Below are 12,776 nucleotides of genomic sequence, written 5' to 3'. Positions count from 1 at the left end.
AAAACCAAAGCAAAGCAAAGGAAAAACCAACAACTGCGTTTGCGGTAACGTTGGCAACGACTGCGAAGATGGGCGCAAAAACAAACGATATGCTAAGGAAATGATACAAAGAGGAACGCATTCCATTGTGGTTTCATTTTGGCCCTACAATTGCGTTGCATTTTCATCAAAATATTTAATGGAATCACATGATGATCAATTGGTCGCATCAATAAATATATACATACATATGTCCAAAAATATTCAATTGATTCCAATTCGCAGAATTAGAAACTGAACTGCACATTGTCCCAGGGCGACACATGTGTCGAGAGAAGACACTTAAGTGAGGATATCCGTTGTGGCATCCATCCACGAGGCAACATCAAAAAGAGCTTGCCCCTTCAGCGAGCACAGCAACAACAAGCTGACCCCGAGGCTGAAGTGTGCAGTGTACTTGGAATTGAATCTCTGGCGCCGTCACACACAATGCACAGATACGCAAAGTGTTTTAGTCTTTTATATTATGTATATATTCAAGTTAAAATTTAATATTTATAACTTACGTGTTAGTGGAAGATTCATTTGAGTTAATTTACGAGTATAATAATACTAAAATATCTAGGTTCTAGTTGACAGTCGCCGTTTCAATCGACATTGCTGTGGGCAGCGTACAAATTGGCGGCTGATCAACAATTAGCTTAAAGTTCTTGTCCGGCCAATCAAATTCCAGACGCTGTGTGGGCTCCGTCTTGCCATCCAGCTGGGCTGTGCGGAATGCCTCCATCATGCGTGACACCAGATCATTGGGTATGAGCACCTGTATCCAATAGCCAAGCACTCCAAATGGTTCGCTAACGCTAACGGCAGCTCCTGTTACAGTTTCCGCAACCAGAGTCAATGCCAGATGCTGTGCCTTAAAGGTAAAGTGTCGTCCATGACGTATGCGATCCTAAATCGAGAGAGATTTGAAGTGAATGCAACTGAATCTATATATTATTTGGAGTTTACCTTGATGGCTAATAGCAGGTACTTGGCCGCATAGGGAGCCAATGTTATTTCGATGCCATCGAGGGATATGCAGTCGGGGGCCTGGGACTGATAGTCGAGGGGACATGACTTGTGCAGGGAGTTGCTACTCAGCGACATGGACTGCGGGAAACTTGGCTCCTCTCGCTTCACCTGCGACTCCGTCAACTGTCGATTATTCTCCTCGTTGGCACAGCGTTCATTTAGACTCTCAAAGTCAATCTCTTCTTTGACGGTTTTGGTTTGTTTTAGCTCCCTGAATGTGAATTCGGCATTAACGCCGGCCAGATCGGAGCCTTGTTTCTCCAGATCGTCCTGCAGGTTGAGCAGTGTCTCGGGAAACAGCTCGAAGACGCTCATTGTGCGTTGCATATTGGTAACCAGCCAATCTCCGCCCGTCAGCACATCCTTGGCCAAGAAGTTGAGCACACCGCGACCATTCCAGCGCGAGGCCTGCTCCAGTTCCTCCTCGGTTACCCCAACGATTTGGCAAAAGTCAACAGTGCCCAAAGGCGTCTCAATACATCCCAGCTGTGGATCCTGTGCCACCAGCAGACTTTTCATGTGTGAATTGGTGCTACCATCCAAACACTTGCGCCAGGGTATGTTGTCCCCAAAGCACAGACCATTGCCAGTTTGGAAACAATAACGAGCAATGGATTGAAGCAGATTTGCAGGCCAAGTTGGTGGTCTGATCGGTTTATCCGGACTTTCCCGCTGTTGGCGCAGCTCAGCTTCAGTTTTGGCCAACCGAAAAGTCAACTCAAAGCCCATGCCAGAGCGGGTTGAATGCTCCTCTTTGAGATGCACCCGCTGATCGCCATGCAGGTCGCTGAGTCCAAAGCTAACATAATGCCAATGCGGAGGAACTCTTTCCGAGTCGCCTTCGCCCTGGCCATTGTTGCTGTACATGCTGATGTAGTCAAGCGGATCAGAGCCTCCCAGCCAGTACTTGAGGAGCGTCGTCACCTGAAGTGGATTGGGCTGATCCGGATAAACGGATACCAAATGATCAATTAGAGACTTCAGTCCGGGCGGAGGCTTGAGCTCCACATTATTATTTTCAGGATTTGTTGATGCGGCCATTGTAAAACACTGGTGATGTGAAAAACATTAGCAACTTTAATATTCCATATTAACTATCGATGTTTAGTTCACAGTCCCATCTCTAAATTGATGTGGAACTAGCGTTGTATTGGTTCGATTGAACGAACAGATGTTCCTAAGACAATCGATATCATCATTATCGCTTGCATTGCTTTACATTACAGTTTTGATTCATGTTGAAATAACATTTTGGTATTTTTAGTATTTAGCATATGTTAAGTTCACAGTTTCCAGCTTTTTACAGAAATAAATAGCTGTTTCTGTCTGGAAAGCATCTAAATTTGTTATTGTGGACACTTTTGCACAATTTTACCAAAAATATTAATATCAAAACTTTGCTGAACATATAATTAAAAATATTCAGATTTCCTGCTAATAGCAATTTTAAAATTTTTTCAGCAATCGAACTCTGAAAATAGCCAGATCTAGCTATAAAAGTGCTAAGTTGGCAGCAGTGTTCATTCTGTACAAGACGCGGTCACACTTACTACGACACCGCGATTTAATAGGAAAAATTTGCAAACTTTTTTAATAAACGCACAAAATGGAGCCTTATGATGTCGTAGTCAATCAGCCTGTGGTCATAGATAACGTAAGTGATATTTAACACAAAACAACACTAACAACAACACTGAGTGTCGCTTCCAAATACGCTAACAGCGTTTTTGGCAATTGCAAGTGACATCACCAACTAACACTAAAAAGCCAAGCTGCCACTGCCCGTCCCTTTGTCTGCGCAACTTTCCAACCAACAGTCGAGAAACTGTTAAGAGTGACTAATTCACGAAACAAATATTTTATTGTAAATAATTGTCTATTATTATAACATGCAATTTTGTATGTTTAATATCGAAAGAAAATGTTAACGCTTAAAGTTAACAGAAGAAGTGCTTTGAAAATGAGCACCAATCCTTATGATGCCGTCCAGATTCATGCGACGACTATACTCGGCTGGATAGACGACGGGCTGACGCTCACGAACCCAATGCACGGGTTCAGTTAGTGCCACAAGTTCGCGGTCAACTCTGACACCGCATTTGCCGTGGTATTGGCAGAATCGATCGGGACGATGCAGCTTGTTGACGGCGTCGCGATAGTAATCCCTGAAATTCTGACAGTCCAGATAGAAGTAGTCCACCTCGCCAAGATCTCTGTAGTTGATGCATGTCAGACCGATTGGTGGCACGAATTTCAAGATTTGCTTGCGCTGGAAACGCGAGCTCTTCGACACTTGCAACATGTCCCCCTGAGGACAATCCCTTGAACCCATTTTGGTTTATAAAAGTATCTTGAAATTTATATAAATTTATAAACAGTATAAGAATTTATTTGGAAGTGACTGCTATAAACAATTATTATTTACAATACATTTGTAGGGCTCCGGTGTCATCAAAGCCGGCTTTGCTGGTGAGCACATTCCAAAGTGCAGGTTTCCCAATTAGTAAGTATCGTTGCCACACACTGTGGAAAGTTATACCTACTCTGGCAAATTACTCATTCTATGCTTCACAGTATTGGCAGACCAAAGCATGTTCGGGTCATGGCAGGCGCCTTGGAAGGCGATATTTTTGTTGGTCCCAAGGCAGAGGAACATCGTGGCTTGCTAAGCATACGGTATCCAATGGAGCACGGCATTGTGACGGACTGGAACGATATGGAGAGAATCTGGAGCTACATATATAGTAAAGTAAGTATGCCTGTTTAATAAATATAGCAATCAACAGGTTTTATAACAATATACCTTACTCAAACAGGAACAATTGGCCACTTTCACGGAGGATCATCCTGTTCTTCTTACTGAAGCACCTTTGAATCCCCGCCGTAATCGTGAAAAGGCCGCTGAATTCTTCTTTGAAGGCATCAATGCACCAGCGCTCTTTGTCTCCATGCAGGCAGTACTCAGTCTGTAAGAAATACTTTGCACAAATTAATTAATCATTAACGTAATCATGAGAAAACAAATGTTTTTCGAAATAGTTATGCCACTGGTCGAGTGACAGGCGTGGTTCTTGACTCTGGTGATGGTGTGACGCATGCAGTTCCCATCTATGAGGGATTCGCCATGCCTCACAGTATTATGCGCGTGGATATCGCCGGTCGTGACGTGACGCGCTACCTGAAAACACTCATTCGCCGGGAGGGCTTTAATTTCCGTTCGACAGCCGAGTTTGAGATTGTGCGCTCAATCAAGGAGAAGGTCTGCTATTTGGCAACCAATCCCCAAAAGGAAGAAGCTGTGGAGACTGAGAAGTTTGCATACAAACTGCCAGACGGCAAGACATTCGAAATCGGACAGGCTCGTTTCCGTGCGCCGGAGGTACTCTTCCGGCCCGATCTGCTTGGCGAAGAGTGCGAGGGAATACACGATGTTCTAATGTACTCCATTGAAAAGTCGGATATGGATCTCAGAAAAATGCTCTATCAGAACATTGTACTGTCGGGTGGTTCAACACTTTTCAAAGGTTTCGGCGATCGTCTGCTTTCCGAACTCCGAAAACACTCAGCAAAGGATCTGAAGATAAGGGTAATTACTTAATCGTTTATCAACTGAGACCTTGTATTAATATATATACATATCTATGTAGATTGCTGCGCCACAGGAACGCTTATACTCCACATGGATGGGTGGTTCGATTCTGGCATCGCTGGACACCTTCAAAAAGATGTGGGTATCGAAGCGAGAGTACGAAGAGGAAGGCTTGCGTGCCGTGCATAGAAAGACTTTTTAGTTTGTTTATTAATTTAAACGCAAATTGTGTAAAAGGCTTAATTAAACTCTGTATCAAATCCATGTGTGTCAGCTAACATCAAATATCCCTCAAAATTCAAGAACTCCAACAATTGCATGTGTGTTATGCATAAATAAGCGCAAAGTATTTAAAAAACAAATGCTATTTATTGAAAATTGCTTTCGGAGCATAGAGAATAAAAAACTAAATAACTATATTGAGATTATCGAATATATATAAATGTATAATATTTAATGCTAGCATGTATATACAATGATTGCTGTGAAGATCTGAAGATAAAGAGACGCACAAAAGAAAATCAATAGACAGAGTACTCATACGCAATGTCATAATTGGGCTCTGTTAATTACTCTCTCTTTCTCTCTCTGTCGGTAACTTGCTCTCTTTTTTCAAAGCTGTGACGCACACACACTTTGGTTGAAACAGTTTCAGTTTGTTTTCAGTTGCTTAATCGTTTGGTTGTGTTTCAACCGGTCATCTCCATGACAACGGATCAAACAATTGCTTGCTGAAATTCAGGCTTCTATTGCACATATAGCTTTTGCAGTTGTTTAAACAATTCACAAAACCAACGACGTGGAACCAATTTAAAAACTTCACAATGGCTCAGATTGAAGAACGAGTCAACGAAACAGAGGTAAGTCCAAATATTTAAAGATATAAATATAGTTACTAACTAAGCTCGTTTGTTTAAATGATAAGTATTTGCAATTAACCTTGAGCCTGACTCAAATCCAGTTTAACTGCACTTCATCGTACAATCCCCATCAATTTTTGTTACTTTTATGACATATAAAAGCTATTTGTGCACCTTTATAATAGATGTTTACCTTGTCTATATGTTCACGTTTCTTTTGTCACTTCAATTGTGTGTTATGGGGATGCAATTGTTATTCCTGACATTCGTGTGTCAGTTATATTGATTTTCTAATTTAAACAATTACAATTTAAACATGGGAAATCATGCATATGTATTTTTCTGAGTGTAGCTATTATTAAAATACCCTGCATTTCTTAAAAAACGGGTATTTTATTTTTGTACAGCTGAGCTGACATCTATGATCATATTAAGTTAATACACACAACGATTTTAAGCGCTGGAAAGATTAAATTTGAAGTTATAAAATAATATAATGTGAATTTATAAATAAAACCTAACTACAGGCTATCTCACAGTTGAACCATCTAACTAAAGAACTCTATATATATGAAACTTTATTACATTTAATATAATTCAAAACTGTAGCTTAGTTTTTCGTCTCATTTGAATCTCTTACAGAAACCTGTAAAGAATGCATGGCAGGTATGAAATGTAGCTAATCTTACGATCTTTTAAATTAACTTAATATGTATTCAAAAAATAAAAAAAGATGGCAACTGGCGACATCCTTGCTCCCATTACACTGAAATGAATTGGCACTGTTTCTTATACTTTTAAGCTAATTGGTTTGTGTTGATATTTTATGTTTATCAGTAAAGCATAACATGTATCAGATAAGAAAAGTTGATATTTTCCTGACATGAGTAGAAAAATATCATTGTCTTTGGGAGACCAGAACGAAGAAGATTGCACTTAGCACAAGAGGGAACGAAGAAAAATAAATGGTATCATTTTGAGTGAAAATATTGAATATTTTATTGAAGAATTAAAATTTCAGATGAAAGCCATGGATGCAAATCGCTATGCGACTAAAAAAACGATTGCCCAGGGAATGCTGGATATAGCACTGTTAACAGCGAATGCATCTCAGCTGAAATATATTCTACAAGTCGGGGAGCAGCATCAGTTTTATAAGCTGATGTTAATACTGATAAGCCTGTCGATAGTATTACAGGTAAATAGTGTGAATATTGTTTTATTGAATTTCATTGGCATGGAGTTGTTATAATGTCATAGATCTTGGCGGGCATACTAAGTCTGTCTCTCAGTTTAATGCGGGATTGCCGAATGCATCAGCCAGAGTTCCATCAATCGGCCAATGTGATCAATCATGTGCGCACGGGTTTTGCGTTCTTTACAACAATGATAAATCTCTTTATATCCGCATTTGATAGTCGCCTGCCTCCGTCACAGGGCGTTACTTTAAACGATGTTAATTAAAATATATAACGTACTTATACTATTCAAGATCTGATGAGGCTATGTTAAATATGATTTTCAATTGACCTGGTCCGTTGTCAGGCAAAGTTATGGGCAGAGGTTATTGGCAAATGCGATGCATTCTTAACCATTTCCATTTCAATTTTAACAGCTATTGGTTGGAATTCTGTTTGTGGCTATCGGCAGTCTAAATATAAACAAACAACAAGACCAGAATGCGGCAATAATATTAAACGATATCATATTGGTGGTCATCTTTGTAATATCTGTGGTAAATGTTATAATTTCCGGTTTCGGCATCGAGTATTCCTCCCAACCACTTAGACTCATCGATCAGCATGCTAAAACTCCGTAGCTATAGATTACAAAAGTTCTATCTTGGACAATAGATTTAATGACTAGTTAAATAAGTATTATGTAAAAAAAATAGCTTTATTAATATTTTGTAAGATTTCTAAGAAATAAATAAACTTCACTGTTGTATATCAACTTTTTCTTTACTTTTATATGCAGGTGGCTGCAGGAATTTTACTAGTTCTTCAGTCTCTTGTCAGCCTTGCCAAATCAAAGGATCGTTCCTTACTCATTACTGTCAGTCATTTCGTGGATGCCTTTATATTTTTATCTGTATTTTGTGATATTATGAAAATGAATTTTGGCTTGGATCCTGCAATACCATATAAGAATGAAGAAGTTGAAATTTTAAAACCCTAAACGTACACTGTATTTTATTGTCAAGCAAATACTTTTATTAAATACTTTTAAATATCGTCTCAATATATCATAAACATTCGACATTCTTATTACAAGTTTCAAACAATTCAATTGGCGCACAACTACTTCGATGTACATTATTGAGTGTGGAAACACTGTTCTGTAGTCAGCTGGCATAGCTATCGTCAATCGATAAGTTATCGCAGTTGTCATTGTACGGCGTCCCTCAGTTTTCTTATTTTGGCGGTATTTTATTTGCAAAACAGAGTAACAACAATTTAGTATAAGTTTAAACCTTGAATCAGTAAAAATCTTAGCTGTAAAAAATGTCCGACGATGACTGTGATATTTTTAATATGCCAACAAAACGGGCAAATGGTAAGCACCATGCATTTGATATTTTATAAGCAAAAATCTGATGAATACATTGACTTGCAGAAATGCCAAAGAAGTTGATTGTGCCGGAACAGGAGTTGAAGCCAACAGACTACGATTTTATCGAAATCAATTCTGAGATCAAGAAACCTTCCAGAGTCACCAGAGTTAAGCAAGCTGTCCAAGAAAAGCCCAAAACAAAAACTGGCCGACTTAAAAGACCATTGAATGATGAAGTATCCAATAATAATGTGCAGGAATCGGCAACCAAGTCGACAGAGGAAGCGCAGGCGCTTCCTCCAAGGGATTTGTCCCCTGTCTCGCAAATGATTTATGAAATGGAACAAAACAAGGCCAAAAATGCTGTGGAAGAGTTGCCCGTTGCCAGACGCACGCGATCATCACTAGGAAGTCGTAATCCTGCTCCAGAAAAAGTGCCAGAAGTTGTAGACACTCCGCATCCAATTCCATCACCTCCAAAGATTCGCAAGACACGTGCACGAAAGAATGCAAAAAAAGGTCCAGAAACTACGAATTCAAAAGCCTTGAATTCAAATGCACCTAGCATTACCATTGCACAGAATGTAGAGGCTCTGAATACAACTGCAACCAGAGGAACTCGTCGAGCGGTGGCCGAGTTTGCGGCACGTTCTCATGTGCTGGACTCCATCGACCTGGTTTCTGCTGTCATGCCTCGCGTAGAAGGATTCGTAAGTAAACTAAGGCATATACCAAACTTTGAAAATTGCCTCTCTATTAAATAATTACCTACTGTATACAGAAGAAGTAATATGTAATCAACTATCTATAGGTAAACTTGGACTCAGATGAGGACTCAATGCCCACTGAATTGAAGAAGCCTGAAACACAGACCGATTCATTTGATGAGGATAATCCAGAAATTGCCATTAATTTGAGTTGGTAAGTTACAGTTAAAGCTTGATTCACGTTAACACTGGCTAAAAAAATATATTTGCTTTCAGGCTTGGTGAAATCCAAATGTATAAATTGCGACAACATCAAAAGTTTTCGCACATGTTCAAAGAGATCTCCAAACGCAACGAGGTGTCAATTGAGGATATTGTTATAAATTTCAATGATCGTTTCATACAGCCAACCGAATCTCCCCAAAATGTCGGCCTAAAAATCTATCACATATTAAGTGAGCATGTTGTTAAAGTGATATATCATCATTTATCATATATTTTTACTATTTTATTCTAGATGGTTGCGCCATGAAGTCAAGTATCAATGAAGTAAAGACTAATGGTCCATCTAAACGCAATAAATTCCAATTAAAAGTCCAAGGAGACAAATGGAAAAAGCCGCTGATAATTGCAATGAAGAAATCTGAAACTTTTAAGATACTTTCTATAAAATGCGCTGAGGAAATGGAATGCGATGTTCAAGACTTTAAATTATTGTAAGTTCTTGGTATATTTAAATTTTTTCTTATAGTTATATATATATATTTTTTATACAGTTTTGATGGGGAATTGTTAGATCCAAATGACACGCCAAAAAATCAAGAAATGGAAGGAAATGAAATGATTGATTTACGAATGAAATAAGCCCAGTTGCATTGTCAGATCTTTAAGTTAATATAATGTTAATAATTTGTGTTTAAGACTTGTTTGTAAATGCTAAGTTTAGGTCTATTATATTTTTTGTTTACTTTGAAATGAAATATTTAATAAAAGATGTTAGATGACAAGATCTTTTTGAATTCTTAAGCGCCCCTTTTAAATAGCGCACATTACATGCAGCATCCAACACCCTAAGAATTCTTTATACACCCCTTATATTTTGTTTATCTAGCATATATAGCGTTATATTTTAGCACTCACCGACGAGAGGAAACAAAACAAAATCATTGTTGATATGCGACTTAGCAGATGATGTTTTTGGGGGTATGTTTGGTGGTTGTGTTGGGTTTGAAAATTGCTACCTCATACTACCGGCTTTGTTCCGAGTTTCAAAATCTCTCTTTGACGCTCTCTCTCTTTCCCCCCACTCCTTGTGCAGTTTCCCTTGGAATTTCACTGCATAAAATTCTGACACAGGATGAAAGTTTCATGCGCAGCTTTCGGGAGAGGAAAATTAAAAGCGCTCTCTAGTTTGGTCAGCTGCCGATTTTATTGAGCAGAACGAGTTTATCCTTCGTGCTAACAAGTCGCATTTTGTTCGCGTTTGTGCATAAAAATAAAAAAAATATTATATTACAGCAGTTTTTCGAAAACTTCTATTTGTTTCCAAACAGAGACGGATAAAAAACATCATTGTGCTTCATTTATTTTCGTCGCGGTTTTCTTTGTGTTTTTCAGTGCAATATCAAAGTTAATATCATAAATAAAACGTATATTCATCAGCTTCCCAGGCATATCCAAGGATATATATTATATGTGTAAATTTTCAGCTTGGCGCCTAAAACTGTAAGCAAAACAAAGTGAAACGGATTTATATTTATTTTTATTGTGCTGCACAAAAATTTACTGTTTGCTTTGGTGCCCGTGGCATTGACAAATGTGTTTATCATGTTGGCTTTGAATTGTGAACAAGTTAATTGATGTGCCCAAACACAACAGCCATCAAACCAAAAGAGAAATGCTCCTGCTTCTAACCTCAGGCATATGTATTTCCCCTATACCCTACAGTGTCTCTCCCTGTGTGTCCGTCCATTAATTATTTATGTCGATTGTTGTGGCATTAATAATTTAAGATGTGTGTGTATCTGTGTGTACCACACGTTTCTGCCTGCTCATAAACATGTAGTACAACCTCCTTTAGCTCTGACTGCTGCTAAAAATAAAACGTGACACCTGAAAAAAACAAAAAAAAAGTTATCCAGTGCGTAGTTAAAGCCCACGCAGGAACCAACTCGAGGTCACACCTTTCCCCACACCTTTCAGCTCCCCTTCCGCCCACTTGGCTAATAGCTAAGGGCCTGGAGAGCCCACACACACACACATACACTTAAATAGCTAGCTATGGGATTTCCAACCAAATAGCACTCTGTGGACTTAAACTGATTGCCAGTCATCGAGTTTGAATCTGTCAATTGGCCTTCGATTTCAGTAATGCAATTGCACCTGATGTCCTTCGCAATCCCTTCTATTTTGTGAAACTTTTAAGCTTTTAACGGGCGCAGAGCTTTAAACTGCACCTGATGAGTTTGTGTCTTGCAGTTAAAAAGTTTTTAATTTAATTGAAAACGGTAATTGCAGTCACACACACGTATGTGTATTTATATGTATTTGCTGTCGCATTAACTCTCTAGAGAGAACATTTAATTTATGTACTCTTTCTTTCGCGTTCGTAATCGTTAAGTCGGCAAAAAAGATTGATATATATTTTTAAAATCTTAAAATTAATGTTCAAATTCGAATTCTTCTGAATTTCCTGCTGTATATTTAAATTAATTTTATTTAGTCCCTTTGTTATGTCGTAAAGATTATCTTTTGCTTTGATTCTGAATCATGTATTTATCTCATATTAGTAAACTAAACTTGGTTTTCTTTTATTTCCATTTTCGTATAGTATACTTATAAGGGCAGATTTCAATTTTTGTAAACACATTTCTGTCTGATTTTTTTATGAAATTCTAATTATACTAATAGAATTCAACTAAAGGGTATCTGCAAGTCAAACAAATCAATTGTTGGGCTCCGTTTTTGTTGGCTTTTGGTGCTGTCGCGGCAGACCGGAAGTAACATAACAAATGACACTTTGGGGCACAATTTGTGCACGTGTCGCATACACCACACAAACACACACTCAAATACATACACATAGATGGATACATGTATACATACATCTGCAGCAGTGGCTATTTTTGGTTGCATTGTCTTTAGGGCCTGGTCCTGTCCTTCAATGCTGAACAACATTGTGTGTGTGCATTGGGCGCAACAAGCAAAAAGAGTAAAGAAAACAGGCAAAAAGCAAAACAAAACCGGCTGACGCCATTTTGCCATTAATTCTGGCCACTTTATGGCCAGGCCAAAACAAACTTGTGCCAAACCATTCCACTTTTCAAATGACCACTTCAAAAAAAGGGCATAAGCAATTTTGGAGTCCATTTGCAGATGAGTTGAAATGAAAGCCACGATTACAAATGACTTAAAGTGTTTAGAGTTTTTAAAAAGGAGTATGTGCACTTCGTTCTCCTTTATTTTTTTAATAGTTCAACTTTATATACATTTCTACAGCGTATACGGAATTCGTCAAAGTCTTTGTTATTCTTTTCGCATTGTTTGTCGTATTCATTTGAGTTGTGTTTTCTTTGTATTTTTGCTGGTTGCGTTTCGTATGCTTTGCTTTTTTGCCATTTCAGAGTGCTGGCCCGGTTAACAGTGCAATGGCCAAGTGCTTTATTACGTTCGCTTTTAACAAACAGCACAAAACAATTGCCTTCGCCTGTCGACTTTTGTATCGAGTGTTGCCTGTGGGAGAATGGAGTGCTTATCGCTCGACCGACTCCAACTCCAACTCCATCTTCAACTCCATTTTCCAGAAGGCATCTTGTGCTCCATTTAGTTTGTCGTGGGCATTGAACTGTTGATGCACCTCTTCGATATATTTAATGCTTGCTTGCCACTTGCGATATAACGTATACGCCCAGTTGTGCACTTTGTAAATTCAACTTTGGAATTATTGTTGTTTGTGGCATGCATTTGCATTTGCTTGCATTTGTTGTGCCCCCAAGGCTATCGAATGCACAGCAC

General features: G+C 38.7%; 5 protein-coding genes across 15 annotated transcripts; 3 read left to right on the top strand and 2 right to left on the bottom strand.

Annotated features, from left to right (window-relative positions):
- Positions 1-481: 481 nt before the first annotated feature.
- On the bottom strand, positions 482-2,111 carry LOC117790784 (suppressor of fused homolog). Its single transcript, XM_034630342.1, has 2 exons — positions 991-2,111; positions 482-931 (listed from the first exon to the last, which is right to left on the bottom strand). Exons 1-2 carry the CDS (start codon positions 2,092-2,094, stop codon positions 608-610), a joined length of 1,428 nt encoding a protein of 475 aa, XP_034486233.1. The 5' UTR covers positions 2,095-2,111; the 3' UTR covers positions 482-607.
- Positions 2,112-2,659: 548 nt separating this feature from the next.
- On the top strand, positions 2,660-5,061 carry LOC117790670 (actin-related protein 1). The gene is made up of 6 exons (XM_034630177.1): positions 2,660-2,707; positions 3,492-3,556; positions 3,628-3,802; positions 3,870-4,021; positions 4,093-4,639; positions 4,701-5,061. The coding sequence occupies exons 1-6, from the start codon at positions 2,660-2,662 to the stop codon at positions 4,842-4,844; spliced, it is 1,131 nt and encodes a 376-aa protein (XP_034486068.1). The 3' UTR covers positions 4,845-5,061.
- On the bottom strand, positions 2,899-3,400 carry LOC117790671. Its single transcript, XM_034630178.1, has one exon. It carries the CDS (start codon positions 3,383-3,385, stop codon positions 2,978-2,980), a length of 408 nt encoding a protein of 135 aa, XP_034486069.1. The 5' UTR covers positions 3,386-3,400; the 3' UTR covers positions 2,899-2,977.
- Positions 5,062-5,275: 214 nt separating the features above from the next.
- On the top strand, positions 5,276-7,739 carry LOC117791893 (ninjurin-2). 11 transcript variants are annotated; one of them, XM_034631812.1, is made up of 5 exons: positions 5,290-5,502; positions 6,145-6,168; positions 6,524-6,700; positions 6,763-6,976; positions 7,118-7,248. In XM_034631812.1, exons 1-4 carry the CDS (start codon positions 5,467-5,469, stop codon positions 6,964-6,966), a joined length of 441 nt encoding a protein of 146 aa, XP_034487703.1. In that variant the 5' UTR covers positions 5,290-5,466; the 3' UTR covers positions 6,967-6,976; positions 7,118-7,248. The 11 variants fall into 11 exon arrangements, with proteins under 11 accessions (XP_034487712.1, XP_034487704.1, XP_034487708.1 ...); XM_034631813.1 differs by lacking the exons at positions 6,763-6,976; positions 7,118-7,248 and adding an exon at positions 7,480-7,739 and having other exon boundaries at positions 5,280-5,502; XM_034631814.1 differs by lacking the exon at positions 7,118-7,248 and having other exon boundaries at positions 5,291-5,502; positions 6,157-6,168; positions 6,763-7,029.
- A 91-nt stretch (positions 7,740-7,830) lies between these two features.
- Positions 7,831-9,769, top strand: LOC117791892 (uncharacterized protein CG4449). Its single transcript, XM_034631809.1, has 6 exons — positions 7,831-8,058; positions 8,119-8,765; positions 8,867-8,976; positions 9,039-9,217; positions 9,280-9,478; positions 9,539-9,769. The coding sequence occupies exons 1-6, from the start codon at positions 8,007-8,009 to the stop codon at positions 9,624-9,626; spliced, it is 1,275 nt and encodes a 424-aa protein (XP_034487700.1). The 5' UTR covers positions 7,831-8,006; the 3' UTR covers positions 9,627-9,769.
- The last annotated feature ends 3,007 nt before the right edge of the window (positions 9,770-12,776 follow it).

This window comes from Drosophila innubila (genome assembly GCF_004354385.1).
Source record: "Drosophila innubila isolate TH190305 chromosome 3R unlocalized genomic scaffold, UK_Dinn_1.0 2_E_3R, whole genome shotgun sequence".
Taxonomy (NCBI): Eukaryota; Metazoa; Arthropoda; class Insecta; order Diptera; family Drosophilidae; genus Drosophila; species Drosophila innubila.
Note: the sequence above shows the minus strand (reverse complement) of the source record. Positions and strands in the feature narration are given on the sequence as shown.